Below are 12881 nucleotides of genomic sequence, written 5' to 3' on the forward strand. Positions count from 1 at the left end.
TCTGGTTGTTTGGAGAATAGCTCGAAACTCCCCACTTCTTTGGGCAGCCCCTCCACCTTGGTTACAAAAGGCCAGCCCCCTCCCCACTTTACCTCCTTAAGTTCTCCTGGCATCCCATTGGCAGGAACAGTGCGGTCTAGTGGTTAGACCACAAAAGGCATGGCAGACGCTTCCACTCCCCCCCCCAACGACCCCCGAGTGGGGGGAACGGGCGGACCCTCCCCTCTTCTCCTGCTTGCTTTGCCTTTCCCTTCCCCTCCCTCCACCGCCGGCTGGCTGCCCCCTTCCTCCCCCTTCCCTCCTTGCGTGGCAGGAGTCCAAACCCTCGCCCTACAAGGTCCGAAGGCGGGGATCGGGGGAAGCCGCCTCCTCCCCCGGACGAGGAGGGGAAAAAGAAGGCCGGGAATGGTGCTTGAGGATGGGGGCGGGTGGGCGGTGGGTCTGTCAGAGCGCCGGAGGCCCACCGCGCAACACAACCATGCTGGCCTCACGGCTGCCGCTCGGCCCGGCGGGGCTGCTGGTGCTTCTCTTCCCGCTGCCCGCGCAGCCCGATCCTGAAGCCAGCTGCGATCCCGACGGCTGCTACGCGCTCTACCCGCAGCCGCGCAGCTTCCTGGAGGCCTGGCGCTCCTGCCGGGAGCTGGGGGGCAACCTGGCCACGCTGAAGCGAGCCGAGGAAGCGGCCCAAGTCAGCCAGCTGCTAGCCGGCAGCCGTCGCCAGCCCGGCCCGCCCCGTCTGTTCTGGATCGGGCTCCAGCGCCTGCCGCGCCAGTGTTTCCCGCAGCGGCCCTTGCGCGGCTTCAGCTGGGTCACCGGCGAGCAAGAGACGGCTTACAGCAATTGGGCTGGGGCCCCGGGAACCGCCGGCTGCGCCGCTTCGCGCTGCGTGGCCTTGGACGACCACGAATTCCAGTGGCTGGAAGGCTCCTGCGCGGGGCCCGTGGAGGGCTACCTCTGCCGCTTCGCCTTCCGTGGGATGTGCGCCGGGCTGGAGGAGGAAGGCGGCGGCGGCGACGGCAGCATCAGCATCAGCTACGCGGCTCCCTTCGGCCGGCTGGCCGCTCCAGCCGCCGTCGGGGCTCCCCCGCGCTTCGTGCCCTTCGGGACCGTGGCCTCCGTGGGCTGCCCCGGCGGCGCCTCGCTGTCCTTGCTGTGCCTGCAGAAGGAGGACGGGAGCGTGGGCTGGTCCAAGAGCCCTCCGCTGTGCCGGGCAGGGCCGTCGGGGGGCAGCGCGGTGGCTTCCTCGGCTTCGTCCGCCAGCTGGTGCGAGGGCGACAACGGCGGGTGCCAGCAGCTGTGCCTGGACGAGGGCTCGGGCTACGCCTGCGAGTGCCACGCCGGCTACCTGCTGCTCCCCGACGGCCACTCCTGCGCCGCCAACGACCCCTGCCGACGGCGGCCCTGCCAGTTCGACTGTGTGGCGGAGGAGGATGGCACGGACGGCTACAGCTGCCGGTGCCCAGTTGGGTACGAGCTGGCTTCCGACGGGCACCAGTGCGAGGACTCGGACGAGTGCCTGGATGCCCCCTGCGAACACCAGTGCGAGAACACCGAGGGCTCCTTCCTTTGCCGGTGCCACCTGGGCTTCAGCCCCTCCGAGGACGAGCACGGGCAGTGCGTGGACACCGACGAGTGTCAGATCCCCGGCGTGTGCCAGCAGATGTGCGTGAACTACGTGGGCGGCTTCGAGTGTTACTGCACCGAGGGCTTTGACCTGGAAGACGACGGCATCAGCTGCAGCCCCGTGGACGCCCTGGACGGACCCGATGCCACCCCGCCCGAGGCCTGGCACGACCCTTTCCACGTCCGTTTCACCACCAGGGAAGCCGAGGACCTCAGCGACCCGCCCGTCCGTTTCTCGCTCTTCCGCGACGGGGAGGCCGGCTCGTCGTCGGATTCCGCCGCCTCTTTCTTGTCGGTGCCCGACAGGATGGTTTTCCCTCCTCCGGTGCCAGCTACGGCCGCCCCCGAGTTTGACAGCGCCTGGGACTCGCGCGTGTCTCCCTTGGAGCAGAGTTTCTCCTCGCCGGTGCACCCCGAGGTCCTCCATCCCACCCACGCGGCTTCCGATCCTCCTCCTCCTGCTGCGACGTCCGAGGTGGGGTCCCTGCCTCTGGGCGTCACGGGGACCCTTCTGCCCACCTCGGAGCCCCTCACCACCCGTCCCTGGGATGAGAAGGCGGGGGACCCCGTCGTCGGGGGGGTCCGGGCGCCCCTCCTGCCCACCTCTGCCGCCCCCAGCTCCGGGGAGGAACGGCCGAGGAAGGATGACCGCTGGCTTTTGGTGGCTTTACTGGTGCCCATTTCCGTCTTCCTGGTGATCATGCTGGCACTGGGCATCGTCTACTGTACCCGATGCGGAGCTCAGGCCAAAAGCAGGAGCGTCACCCAGTGTTACCGGTGGGTGATCAATACCTCCGAGAAAACCGCCCCCTCCTCCTCTTCCTCCCCCCGGCCTTGCCAACCGGCCACCTGCCGGACCAGTGTGTGAACTACGCGCCCCAGCACCGGGGAAGGAGGGGTGGTGGTGAATGGCCCTGCTCCGGTGCCAGAGGTGGGCACAAGGACCCAAAAAAAGACCCTCTGCTCACCCGCGGGGCAAATGCCACCCCTCCCTTTTGCCACCTCTGGGATATGCCAGCCTGCCAGGATGCAGAGACCCAGCTGGAGGGGCGCCCAAGGCTGGCTTTCCACCCCTTTCCACCTCGCAGGCTGGGGGTGAGAGCCCCCAAACCGACTCGGAACTTGGTTGCTGGAGTAAAGAGACTTTTTGGGGGGTGGGGCGCGCGGAAGCCCCCTCCCATCGCAACTTGGCGCCCCCCTGGCGTGCGACCTGGTGCTGCTGGAGATCTGGAGCGACTTTCCTGACCTGGGGGAGGGGGGAGGGAGGAGTTGGTGTTTTCTCAAACGGGGGGGGGGGAGTAAAAGTTAAAACCCGAGACGAATTTGTGTGCCAGGGGCAGGGGTCTTTCCGCCCCCGCCCCCAGCGCTGGTTGTTCCGCCAACCATGGGGAGTTAAGTGTCTAGTCCTCATGGCTTCGGAAGAAATCGGATTTCTCCCCCCCCCTCCTTTGCATCGGGAGTCATTGGCGAGTTGTTTCTAGTCCTCGTGACTTTGGAAGAAACCGGATTTCTCCCCCACTCCCCCCCTTCCTTTGCATCGGGAGTCATTGGCGAGTTAAGTTTCTAGTCCTCACGGCTTTGGAAGAAACCAGATTTTCCCTTCCCCCCCCCCAGCTTCTGTTGCATCTGGAGTCCCACCACGGATCCACATCTGCTCAGGGGGATTTCTACCACTCCGAACTTTTAAAAACTTTTTTTAAAAAAAAATCTCTCGTGGGATACAAACCCCGTAAATACACTTTGTTTGACGCCTTTCGTCGGCTGGGGAAGCGTCTTAAACAGGGATGGGGCGGGGAGGGGGTGGTAAAGCTGGAAAGCTTTTCATCCCGCCCCCCAGCCCAGTTCAATTTGTGCAGGAAATAGAGGGAAGGGGCTCCCTGGGGCCATTCCAAGCATATGGGATGACAAGCCTGGCGCAATCCCGCTGGAGGAGGGTGGGGGCTGCGCAGAAGGCAGGGGGAGCTTGCCCCCCCCTGCAAAAAACGGAGTGGGGGGGCGGGGGGAGAGGAAACCCTCTGGATCTGCGGTGAGGGGCGGAGGGAGGGGGAGATAATCATTGACTATGACCGCTGATGTGGTCTCCTTGGTGGGGCGGAAGGTCGCAGCAAAAAAAAAAAAAAAACCGAATATTGTGTTGCGTGCGATTTTTGCGTGTCAAATAAAAGGAGTGGATTTTCTAAAACGGGCTGGCAGTCAAACGGACAAGAATTTGTCTCGCTGGGGTAGAAATGCCAAAGGTGGATAAATGGGTTGCGTGGGAGAAAAGAGGGAGGAACAAAATTAAGTGGATTTTCACCTCTGTCTCTTTTAAAGCTTGAAATGGTTAAAGGGTGCCCCCCCCATCATCCTTTGCAAGGTATCACGACCCCCTCGCCACCGCCGCCCCTCCCCCCATGTAAAGAGGTCAGTGCCACTCGGTGGCTTCAAAATTCCCACCGGTGGGATGGGAAAGAAAAACAAAGAGAGAGTCATGAGGACTAGCCACCTAGAGGAATGCTAAAAGTCAGCCTGAAGCAGCTAAAGTTCCAGAAGAAAAACTGGGGTTTTCACAGAATGTAGAAGAAGTAAAACATTAGAACATTGGAGTTGGAAGGGACCTTGGAGGTCATCCAAATCCTGAAACTGTTCTTCGTTATGTTTTAGCTTCCAGCCCCCTAATCCTCTTTGTTGCTCTTCTCTGCACTCATTCCACAGTCTCCGCATCTTTTTTATAATATAGTAACCAAAATTGGATGCCGTATTCCAGGTATGGTCTTACCAAGGCATGATAAAATGGAATGAACGCTTCACGTAATCTTGATTCTCTCCCCCCCCCCCTTGGATTGTATTGCAAAGGGTTTAACAGAGATGAAAGGGACCTTGGAGGTCATCTAGTCCAACCCCCTGCCCGAGTAGGAGACTATACACCATTTCTGACAGAGGGCAGTCCAGTCTCTTCTTGAAAACCTCCAGGGATGAAGCTCCCCACAACTTCGGAAGGCAACTTCTGTTCCATGGATTGATTGTTCTCCCTATTCTCATCCATTGTTCCTTCTCTGGCCTTCAGTTTCCTTGGAGAATAGCTTGACTCCCTCTTCTTTGGGGCAGCCCCTGGGATATTGGAAGACTGCTACCATGTCTCCCCTAGTCCTTCTTTTCATCAAACTAGCCATTCCCAGTTCTTGCAATTGTTCTTCATATGTTTTAGCCTCCAGTCTCCTCATCATCCTGGTTGCTCTTCTCTGCACTCTTTCTAGAGTCTCAACATCTTTTTTATAGTGTGGGGACCAAAACTGGATGCAGGTCTCTAGGTGTGACCTTACTAAGGCTTTCCGGAGTGGTATTAGGACCTCCCTTGATCTTGATTGAATCCCTCTGTTAATGCAATTTAGGATTGCATTTTTTTTGGCTGCTGGCTCATATTTAGCTGGTTGTCCACGAAGACTCCAAGAACCTCTCACAGTGGCTGCTATTAAACCTGATTTAGAAATAGAGGTTAACAGAATTGGAAAGAACCTTGTAGGTCATCTAATCCAACCCCCCACCCAAGCAGGAGACCCTGCACCATTTCTTTTTTTCCCCAAAATGTTTTATTTTTTAAATAAAAACAAATAAAACCATCCTCCATTATAAAGTTGTAGAAAGTGTGTCAATCAGAGTTTTCCTGCGTCCCTTCCACCACCATCACCTCCAATTCATATCAAATTATCTACTTTGCATCACATATATTTATATTTAATTGCTATCATCATACCTCATCCTTCATATGACTATAGTTGTTTTAACGTCCCTTTATAACAAACATTCCTAAATTTAAAACAAAACCACATAGTGGCATTCCTTTATCTGTTTTCAATACCATCCAATCACATTATTCCTTTATAACACATTCAAAATAAAAAAAAATTATGTTTAATAACACCGTTTTTAAACCTCTTTTCTTAATCATTGTTTACAACTTTTTATCCAATTTCCCTTTTATCCTGTCAATACTTATTATTACATTATCATCATTATCAGTCATTTACTTAACGATAGTTTGACTAAGTTTAACTGGCTTTTTCTCCCTTTTTCCCCATTTAATTTTTTTTTACCAAATTTCCTCTTATCAAACCAATACATATATATACCCTAGCAGGAGATCCTTCACCATTTCTGACAGAGGGCAGTCCAGTCTCTTCTTGAAAGCCTCCAAGGATGAAGCTCCCACAACTTCTGAAGGCAACTTCTGTTCCATGGGTTGATTGTTCTCACTGCCAGGAAATTCCTCCTTATTTCCAGGTTGAATCTCTCCTTGGTCAGGTTCCATCCATTCTTCCTTGTCTGGCCTTCAGGTGCTTTGGAAAATAGCTTGACCCCCTTCCTCCTCTCTGTGGCAGCCCCTCAAATATTGGAAGATGCTCTCCTGTCTCCCCTGGTCCTTCTCTTCCCTAGACTAGCCAGGCCCAGTTCCTGCAACCGTTCTTCATATGTTTTAGCCTCCAGTCCCCTAATCATCCTGGTTGCTCTTCTCTGCACTCTTTCTAGACTCTCAACATCTTTTTTATAGTGTGGTGACCAAAACTGGATGAAGGATTCTAGGTGTGCCCTTATCAAGGAATTATAAAGTTCACTTTAACAGATTAACAGAATTGAAAGGGACCTTGGAGGTCATCTAGTCCAACCCCCCACCCCGCCCAAGCAGGACACCCTACACCCTTTCTGACAGAGGGCAGCCCAGTCTCTTCTTAAAAGCTTCCAGGGATGAAGCTCCCACAACTTCCGAAGGCAACTTCTGTTCCATGGGTGGATTGTTCTCCCTGCCAGAAAATTCCTCCTTATTTCCAGGTTGAATCTCTCCTTGTACCATTTCCATCCATTTTTCCTTGCCTGGCCTTTGGGGGGGTTTGGAAAATAGCTTGACCCCCTTCCTCCTCTCTGTGGGAGCCCCTCAAATATTGGAAGATGCTCTCCTGTCTCCCCTGGTCCTTCTCTTCCCTAGACTAGCCAGGCCCAGTTCCTGCAACCGTTTATTGTAGGTTTCAGCCTCCAGTTTACAGTGCAAAGAGTTTTTTGCACTTTAAAAGCAGGGAGACAAATAACAGGTTAATGGAAAAAGAACTTGAAACAGGACAGGAAGAGAGATACAGAAAGATATCGTGGAAAGTTTGCGGTTTGAGCAATAAAGGAATATGAGCCCAGAGGGGATTGGAAGAGTGCAACGAAAATGCATGGCTCTCTCTTCGCCAAGCCTTTAATTTTAAGATAATTAGCAGATTCTGAGGTTTCCAGAACCTTCCAGCTGCGGACGGACCTCCCTTCCAAATCTTTTCTTCCTTTCTTCCTTCCAGGACGGCCTTTAAGTGGTCCTTCGGCTTTGTTTCAGTGGCTTGCTTATTCCTTATGTTTATAGGGCCCGCCTCCCTTCAAAATCGGGGGGGTGGGGGCAGGGCTTAGGAACACCCCCCCCTTCCCTATAACTTGTAAGTGGGGGGAAGCTACAGAAGTTTCACCAGGAGGTTTTTTGCTGGTGTGGTTGTGTGCAAAGGCGTGCAAAGGCGTGCAAAGGTTGAAGCCTTTGAGAGTAGCAGGAAAATTTGCAAAACACAAATACCCAGTCATAGACACAGCCCCCCCCTCTCTCTTTCTTTCTTTCTTTCTATCTCTCTCTCTTTCTCATGCTCTCATTCTCTTTTTGTCTCTCTCTGTCTCTGTCTTTCTCTCTCTGTCTCTTTTTTCTCCCTCCCCCCCTCTCTCTCTATTTCTCTCTCTCTATTTCTCTCTAGCCCTCTCATTCTATTTCTCTCTCCCTCTCACTGTCACACACTGTCTCTCCCTCCTCTCTGTCTTTCTCTGTCTTTCTCTCTGTGTCTCTTTTTTCTCCCTCTCTCTTTCTCTCTCTCTTTCTCGCTTTCTCTCTCTCTTTCTCACACTCATTCTCTTTCTCTTTTTTCTCCCTCTCTCTTTCTCTCTCTCTTTCTCTCATTCTCCCTCTCTTTCTCACACTCATTCTCTTTCTGTCTCTTTTTTCTCCCTCTCTCTCTTTCTCTCTCTCTAGCCTCTCATTGTCTTTCACTCTCTCTCTGTCACACTCTCTCTCCTCTTTCTGTCTCTCCCTCCTCTCTTTCTCTCTAGCGCTCTCATTCCCTTTCTCTCTCTCTCTCACTGTCACACACTGTCTCTCCCTCCTCTCTCTGTCTCTCTCTGTCTTTCTGTTTCTTTTTTCTCCCTCTCCCACTCTCTTTCTCTCTCTTTCTTTCTCTCTTTCTCTCTCTCTCTTTCTCTCTCTCTTTCTCTCTCTCTTTCTCTCTTTCTCTCTCTCTTTTTTCTTTCTCTCTCTCTTTCTCTCTCTCTCTCTTTCTATCTCTCTTTTTTCTTTCTCTCTCTCTTTCTCACTCTCTCTCTCTTTCTCTCTCTCTCTCACACACACACCCCTCAATGTTTGCGTCCAATTATAGCTGCTTTTTACAGCTGGCTACTCAGCAATACAGACAGTCCTCGACTTACAACAGTTCATTTAGTGTCTGCTTGACGTTTTGACCACACCGAAAACAGCGACTTATGACCGTTTTTCAGACTTACGGCCATTACATCATTCCCCATGATCCCGTGATCAAAATTCAGAGGCTTGGCAACTGGCTCACATTTATGACGGTCGCAACGTCCCGGGATCACGCGATATCCCCTTTTGCGACCGCAAAATCCACGGGGGAAGCCAGATTCCCTTAACGACCACGTCAGTAACTTCGACAAGCGCAGCGATTCACTTAACAACGGTGGCAAGAAAGGTGGAGCCAAACTCCCTGAAGCAATGTCTCGCTTAGCAACAGCGATGCTGAGCTCCCTTGCGGTCGTAGGTCGAGGGCTGACCTGCGCATCAAATTTTAGACATCGCTCATAGCCCGAAGGTGTGAATTTTCCGTGCTCTTCCTGCCCACAAATTTTCTGCTTTTTCCCCCAGCCAGGATGCCTGCTGTATTCAGCCTGTAGATACATCCCTGATCCTGGTTAGCCAACTAATCCCTTTTCTGAATACTGTACACCATCTGGCCTGTGTTTGCACCTCTATAAGGGGGACGGGGAGGAATTGGGGGGGAAAAGTCACAATTGTCTTAAATTTCTGTGTTTCCTGCCTTTGCCCAGCTCAATCCAGCCCCCTTGGGCTGGTGGGTTGTGTGTGGGGGGGAAGGGAAACCTCTAAATCTACACTGGGGCTTCTAACTCCCCCCCCTTCCTTAAATCCCAAAATTGTTAACCCTTTGCCGGTGGCTGGAAAAGATCTCAGGAAATCCGTGGGAAAAAAATTGGCCATCTCCCCACGGAGAAAAAACAAACTTTATTTGGGGTGCCATGAGCTTGCGGTGTGTGTGTGTGTGTGTAGGTGGTTCTTTTCCAGATCCTTCTGATCCTGTTCCCCCCCACCTCAATTTCAAAAGAGAATTTTAAGAGTAGGGGGCACGTCATTCTCTTCCCACCCACCCCCATTTACTGCTTTCATTCTCAGCATTCCTGCACCGTTCCCTCCCTGGCTTTAAAAAAAAACACCCCATTTGATCACAAAATTTGTCTCCCCCCCCTATTTTGGGGGGGAGGGGTGGGACTCCTTCCCAGATTTGAGTGGGGAGGCACAGATCGGTGGGGGTGGAGAGAAGGAGGGATAGAAGAGAAGACACCCTAGAGTGGATTTTATTCCTGGATTATTATTATTATTATTATTATTATTATTATTATTATTATTATTATTATTATTATTATTATTATTAAAAGGGGGGATTTTTATAAAAGAGGGGGAACATGAAAAGGGAAGGGGGCGATGGGTTGTGGGGGGTTTTTGCCCATCCCTGGCAAGGCAAGAGTTAAATCCTGGAATGTGCCTTTCATAGAGACTTTTAATAAAGACCAGATGGAAGAGACCATATGCTGGATGAGAAAATACAGCCCCCTCCCCACCCGGGCTCTGCGGCCCCCTGCCCTCCCCATCACATTAGATCAATATATTATATAGAAGAGATATATGATTCAATGTGATTGAAATGGAGCTAAAGGGCCCCTACCTTTGTCTCTATGACTCCCCCCTTGTAGAAAACAGCTCCAATCCCCAGTCTTAGGGAAGTTCAAATGAAATAGAAATAGAATAGAATAAGGAATAGGAATAAGAATAGAATAGAATAAGAAATAGAATAAAATAGATAAGAAATAGAATAGAAATAGAATAAGAAATAGAAATAGAATAGAATAAGAAATAGAACTGGAATAGAATAAGAAATAGAAATAGAAAGAATAAAATAGAATAAGAGGAAAGAAGAATAGAATAAGAAATAGAAATAGAATAGAATAGAAGAAGAAATAGAATAAGAAATAGAAATAGAATAGAATAAGAAATAGAACTGGAATAGAATAAGAAAAAGAAATAGAAAGAATAAAATAGAATAAGAAATAGAAATAGAATAGAATAGAATAGAATAAGAAATAGAAATAGAATAGAATAAGAAATAGAAGTAGAAATAGAATAAAATAGATAAGAAATAGAATAAGAAATAGAAGTAGAAATAGAATAAAATAGATAAGAAATAGAAATAGAATAGAATAAGAAATAGAAATAGAATAAGAATAGAATAAGAAATAGGAAGGAAAAGAGAGAGGGAAGATAGAAGAAAGGCAAAGAAGGGAAGGAGGGAGGGAGGGAAGGAAGGAAGAAGCGAAAGAGAGAATAAAGAAGGAAGGAGAGAGGGAGGGAAGGAAGGAAGGAGATGGGAGAAAGGGAAGAGATGAAAGGCAAAGAAGGGAGGGAGGGAGAGAGATGGAGGGAGGTAAGGAAGGAAAAGGGAAAGAGGGAATAGAAGAAAAGAAGGAAGGAGATAAGTAGGGAAGGAAGAAAAAAGAAAGGGAATAGAAGCAAAGAAGGGAGGGAAAAGGGAAGGAGAGAAAGAGAAGGGAGAGAGTGAAAGATAGAAGAAAGGCAAAGGAGGGAGGGAAGGGGGGAAGAATATGCAGCATGGGGTGCGAATCCAACTGCCCTTTGATGCCTGCAAGGTCTTGATTTCCTTGGCCAAAATATCTCCCTCCTTTCCCAAGTTCTTCCATTTTCTTAACTAATTCTTGGCTGCCTTCCTGCTTTTCAGAACGCCACCAAGGTTGACAGAATCCCACCCTGGGCTCCCCTCACTGGAGGCTTGGACCTGGTATCAAAGGTGGTCTTTCTCCACCCTTCTTCTGGGTCCCAGCCGAGGGGAGGAAGGGGCTTTCGATTGCCAGAGGAAAAGCTGGAAGCCACTCAGAGCTCTTGGCTTTCAGCTCCCGGGGGTCTCGCTTACACCCCTCCTCTGAATTGGGGCCTGGAAAGCCGACCATCCACAGCTCTCTGAAGCAATGAAGCTGGAGCAACGGAGCCAAAAAAAGAGAATTAAACCCAGTTGTCCTAGGACTTCCCTCACGGAGGGCTTTTGTTAACCGTTGAAGATCATCCGGAGGGCCCCCCCTTTCCTTCTCCGCCTGCAACGCTGCGGCTGTTCTCACGATTCACATAACCTGGGTTAACCAGGCCACGGCAGACCCAACCCTCAATGAACCAGGGAAGATTTGGGTGGGCCATCCATCCATCCATCCATCCATCCATCCATCCATCCATCCATCCATCCACCTATCTACCTACCTACCTACCTATCTTCTCTCTCTCTCTCTCTCTCATCTATCTATCTTACCTACCTTTCATCTATCTATCTACCATTTACCTATCTATTTACCTGCCTGCCTGCCTACCTACCAACCTACCTACCTACTTTTCTATCTATCTATCTATCTCTCTATCTCTCTATCTCTCTATCTATCTATCTATATCTATCCTACCTACCTATCATCTATCTACCTATCATCTATCTACCTATCATCTATCTACCTATCATCTATCTACCTATCTATTTACCTGCCTGCCTGCCTACCTACCAACCTACCTACCTACTTTTCTATCTATCTATCATCTATCTATCTATCTATCTATCTATCTATCTATCTATCTATCTATCTACCATCTATCTATCTATCTCTCTATCTCTCTATCTATCTATCTATCTATCTATCTATCTATCTATCTACCTATCTACCTACTTACCTGCCTGCCTGCCTACCTACCTACCTACCTACCTACCTACCTACCTTTCTATCTATCTATCTATCTATCTACCTACCTACCTACCTACCTACCTACCTACCTATCTATCTATCTATCATCTATCTATCTATCTATCTATCATACCTACCTATCATCTATCTATCTACCTACCTACCTACCTACCTACCTACCTATCTATCTATCTATCATCTATCTATCTATCTATCTATCATACCTACCTATCATCTATCTATCTACCTATCTACCTAACTACCTACCTACCTATCTATCTCCTGTGAGTCCCTTGGACTGCAAGGCCATCCAATTGGTCAGTCCTAGAGGATACCTTCTGCCTTGGTCTCAAAGCAAACCGAATTTACCCCGTTCCCCGGTTGGCTGATAAACCATTTGCCTCTCTGCCTGCCTTCATCCCGTCTGTACATTTCATTTTACAGCAGGGATTGGAGGGCGGAGGAAATCCCGCTCGCCCTCCCCGCCTGTCCCCATACAGATGCAAACAGGAACCAGATGTTTGCCCTTCCTTTAGGGAAAGCATCGGTGCCTTTTTGCCTCTCCGGGCCTCGGTTTCCCACCTCCAAACCTGCTCTCCCCCATATGCACAAATTTGGTTCCCTTTATGGTCTCTTGCAGGGAGTTTGTGCCAGGGAGGCCCATCCGATTCCAAATTGGCTTTCCCCCCCAAAAATCCCTCCAGTCCAGAAAAAGAGATGGGGGGGGGGGGAAGAAAATATCCCACCCTTCTCTAACGCTCCAGTGAGGGCCCCCCAAAGGGTGTGGCTCATGACACATCCTCCTTTGCATCACGGCTGCCCCCGAGCCAAAAAACACTGCAGAGAACATGGACAGAAAAAGGAAAGAAGAAAAAAAAAGAGAACAAATGAACGATGTTCTCTCTTCTTCTTCTCCTCGGTTCACACCCAACGACGTGCGAAGCAGCGTTGTGACGGGGCCAAGCGTGTGTTTCCATGGTTAGAAAAACAGGGATTTTTTTTGCAAGGAGGAGCCATTCAGAAGCTGCCCGGGAGAAAGCTTTGAATTCTAGGATGTGGCACCACAAGGAAAGCCCGAGGATGGAGGCTAGGAAAATCAGCACATTTTTTTAAAAATAAAATTTAAATCATGGCCTGGTCCTCAGGAGTTGACCTTGATTTGATGGAGAGTTTGTTGAACA

At 50.2% G+C, this 12881-nt stretch overlaps 1 protein-coding gene across 1 annotated transcript; it reads left to right on the forward strand.

Moving 5' to 3' along the window:
• Positions 1-410: 410 nt before the first annotated feature.
• Positions 411-3605, forward strand: CD248 (CD248 molecule). The gene has a single exon (XM_081967765.1). The coding sequence runs from the start codon at positions 419-421 to the stop codon at positions 2489-2491; it is 2073 nt and encodes a 690-aa protein (XP_081823891.1). The 5' UTR covers positions 411-418; the 3' UTR covers positions 2492-3605.
• The last annotated feature ends 9276 nt before the right edge of the window (positions 3606-12881 follow it).

The sequence above is a fragment of the Natrix helvetica genome (genome assembly GCF_964273705.1).
Source record: "Natrix helvetica genome assembly, chromosome: 16".
Taxonomy (NCBI): domain Eukaryota; kingdom Metazoa; phylum Chordata; class Lepidosauria; order Squamata; family Natricidae; genus Natrix; species Natrix helvetica.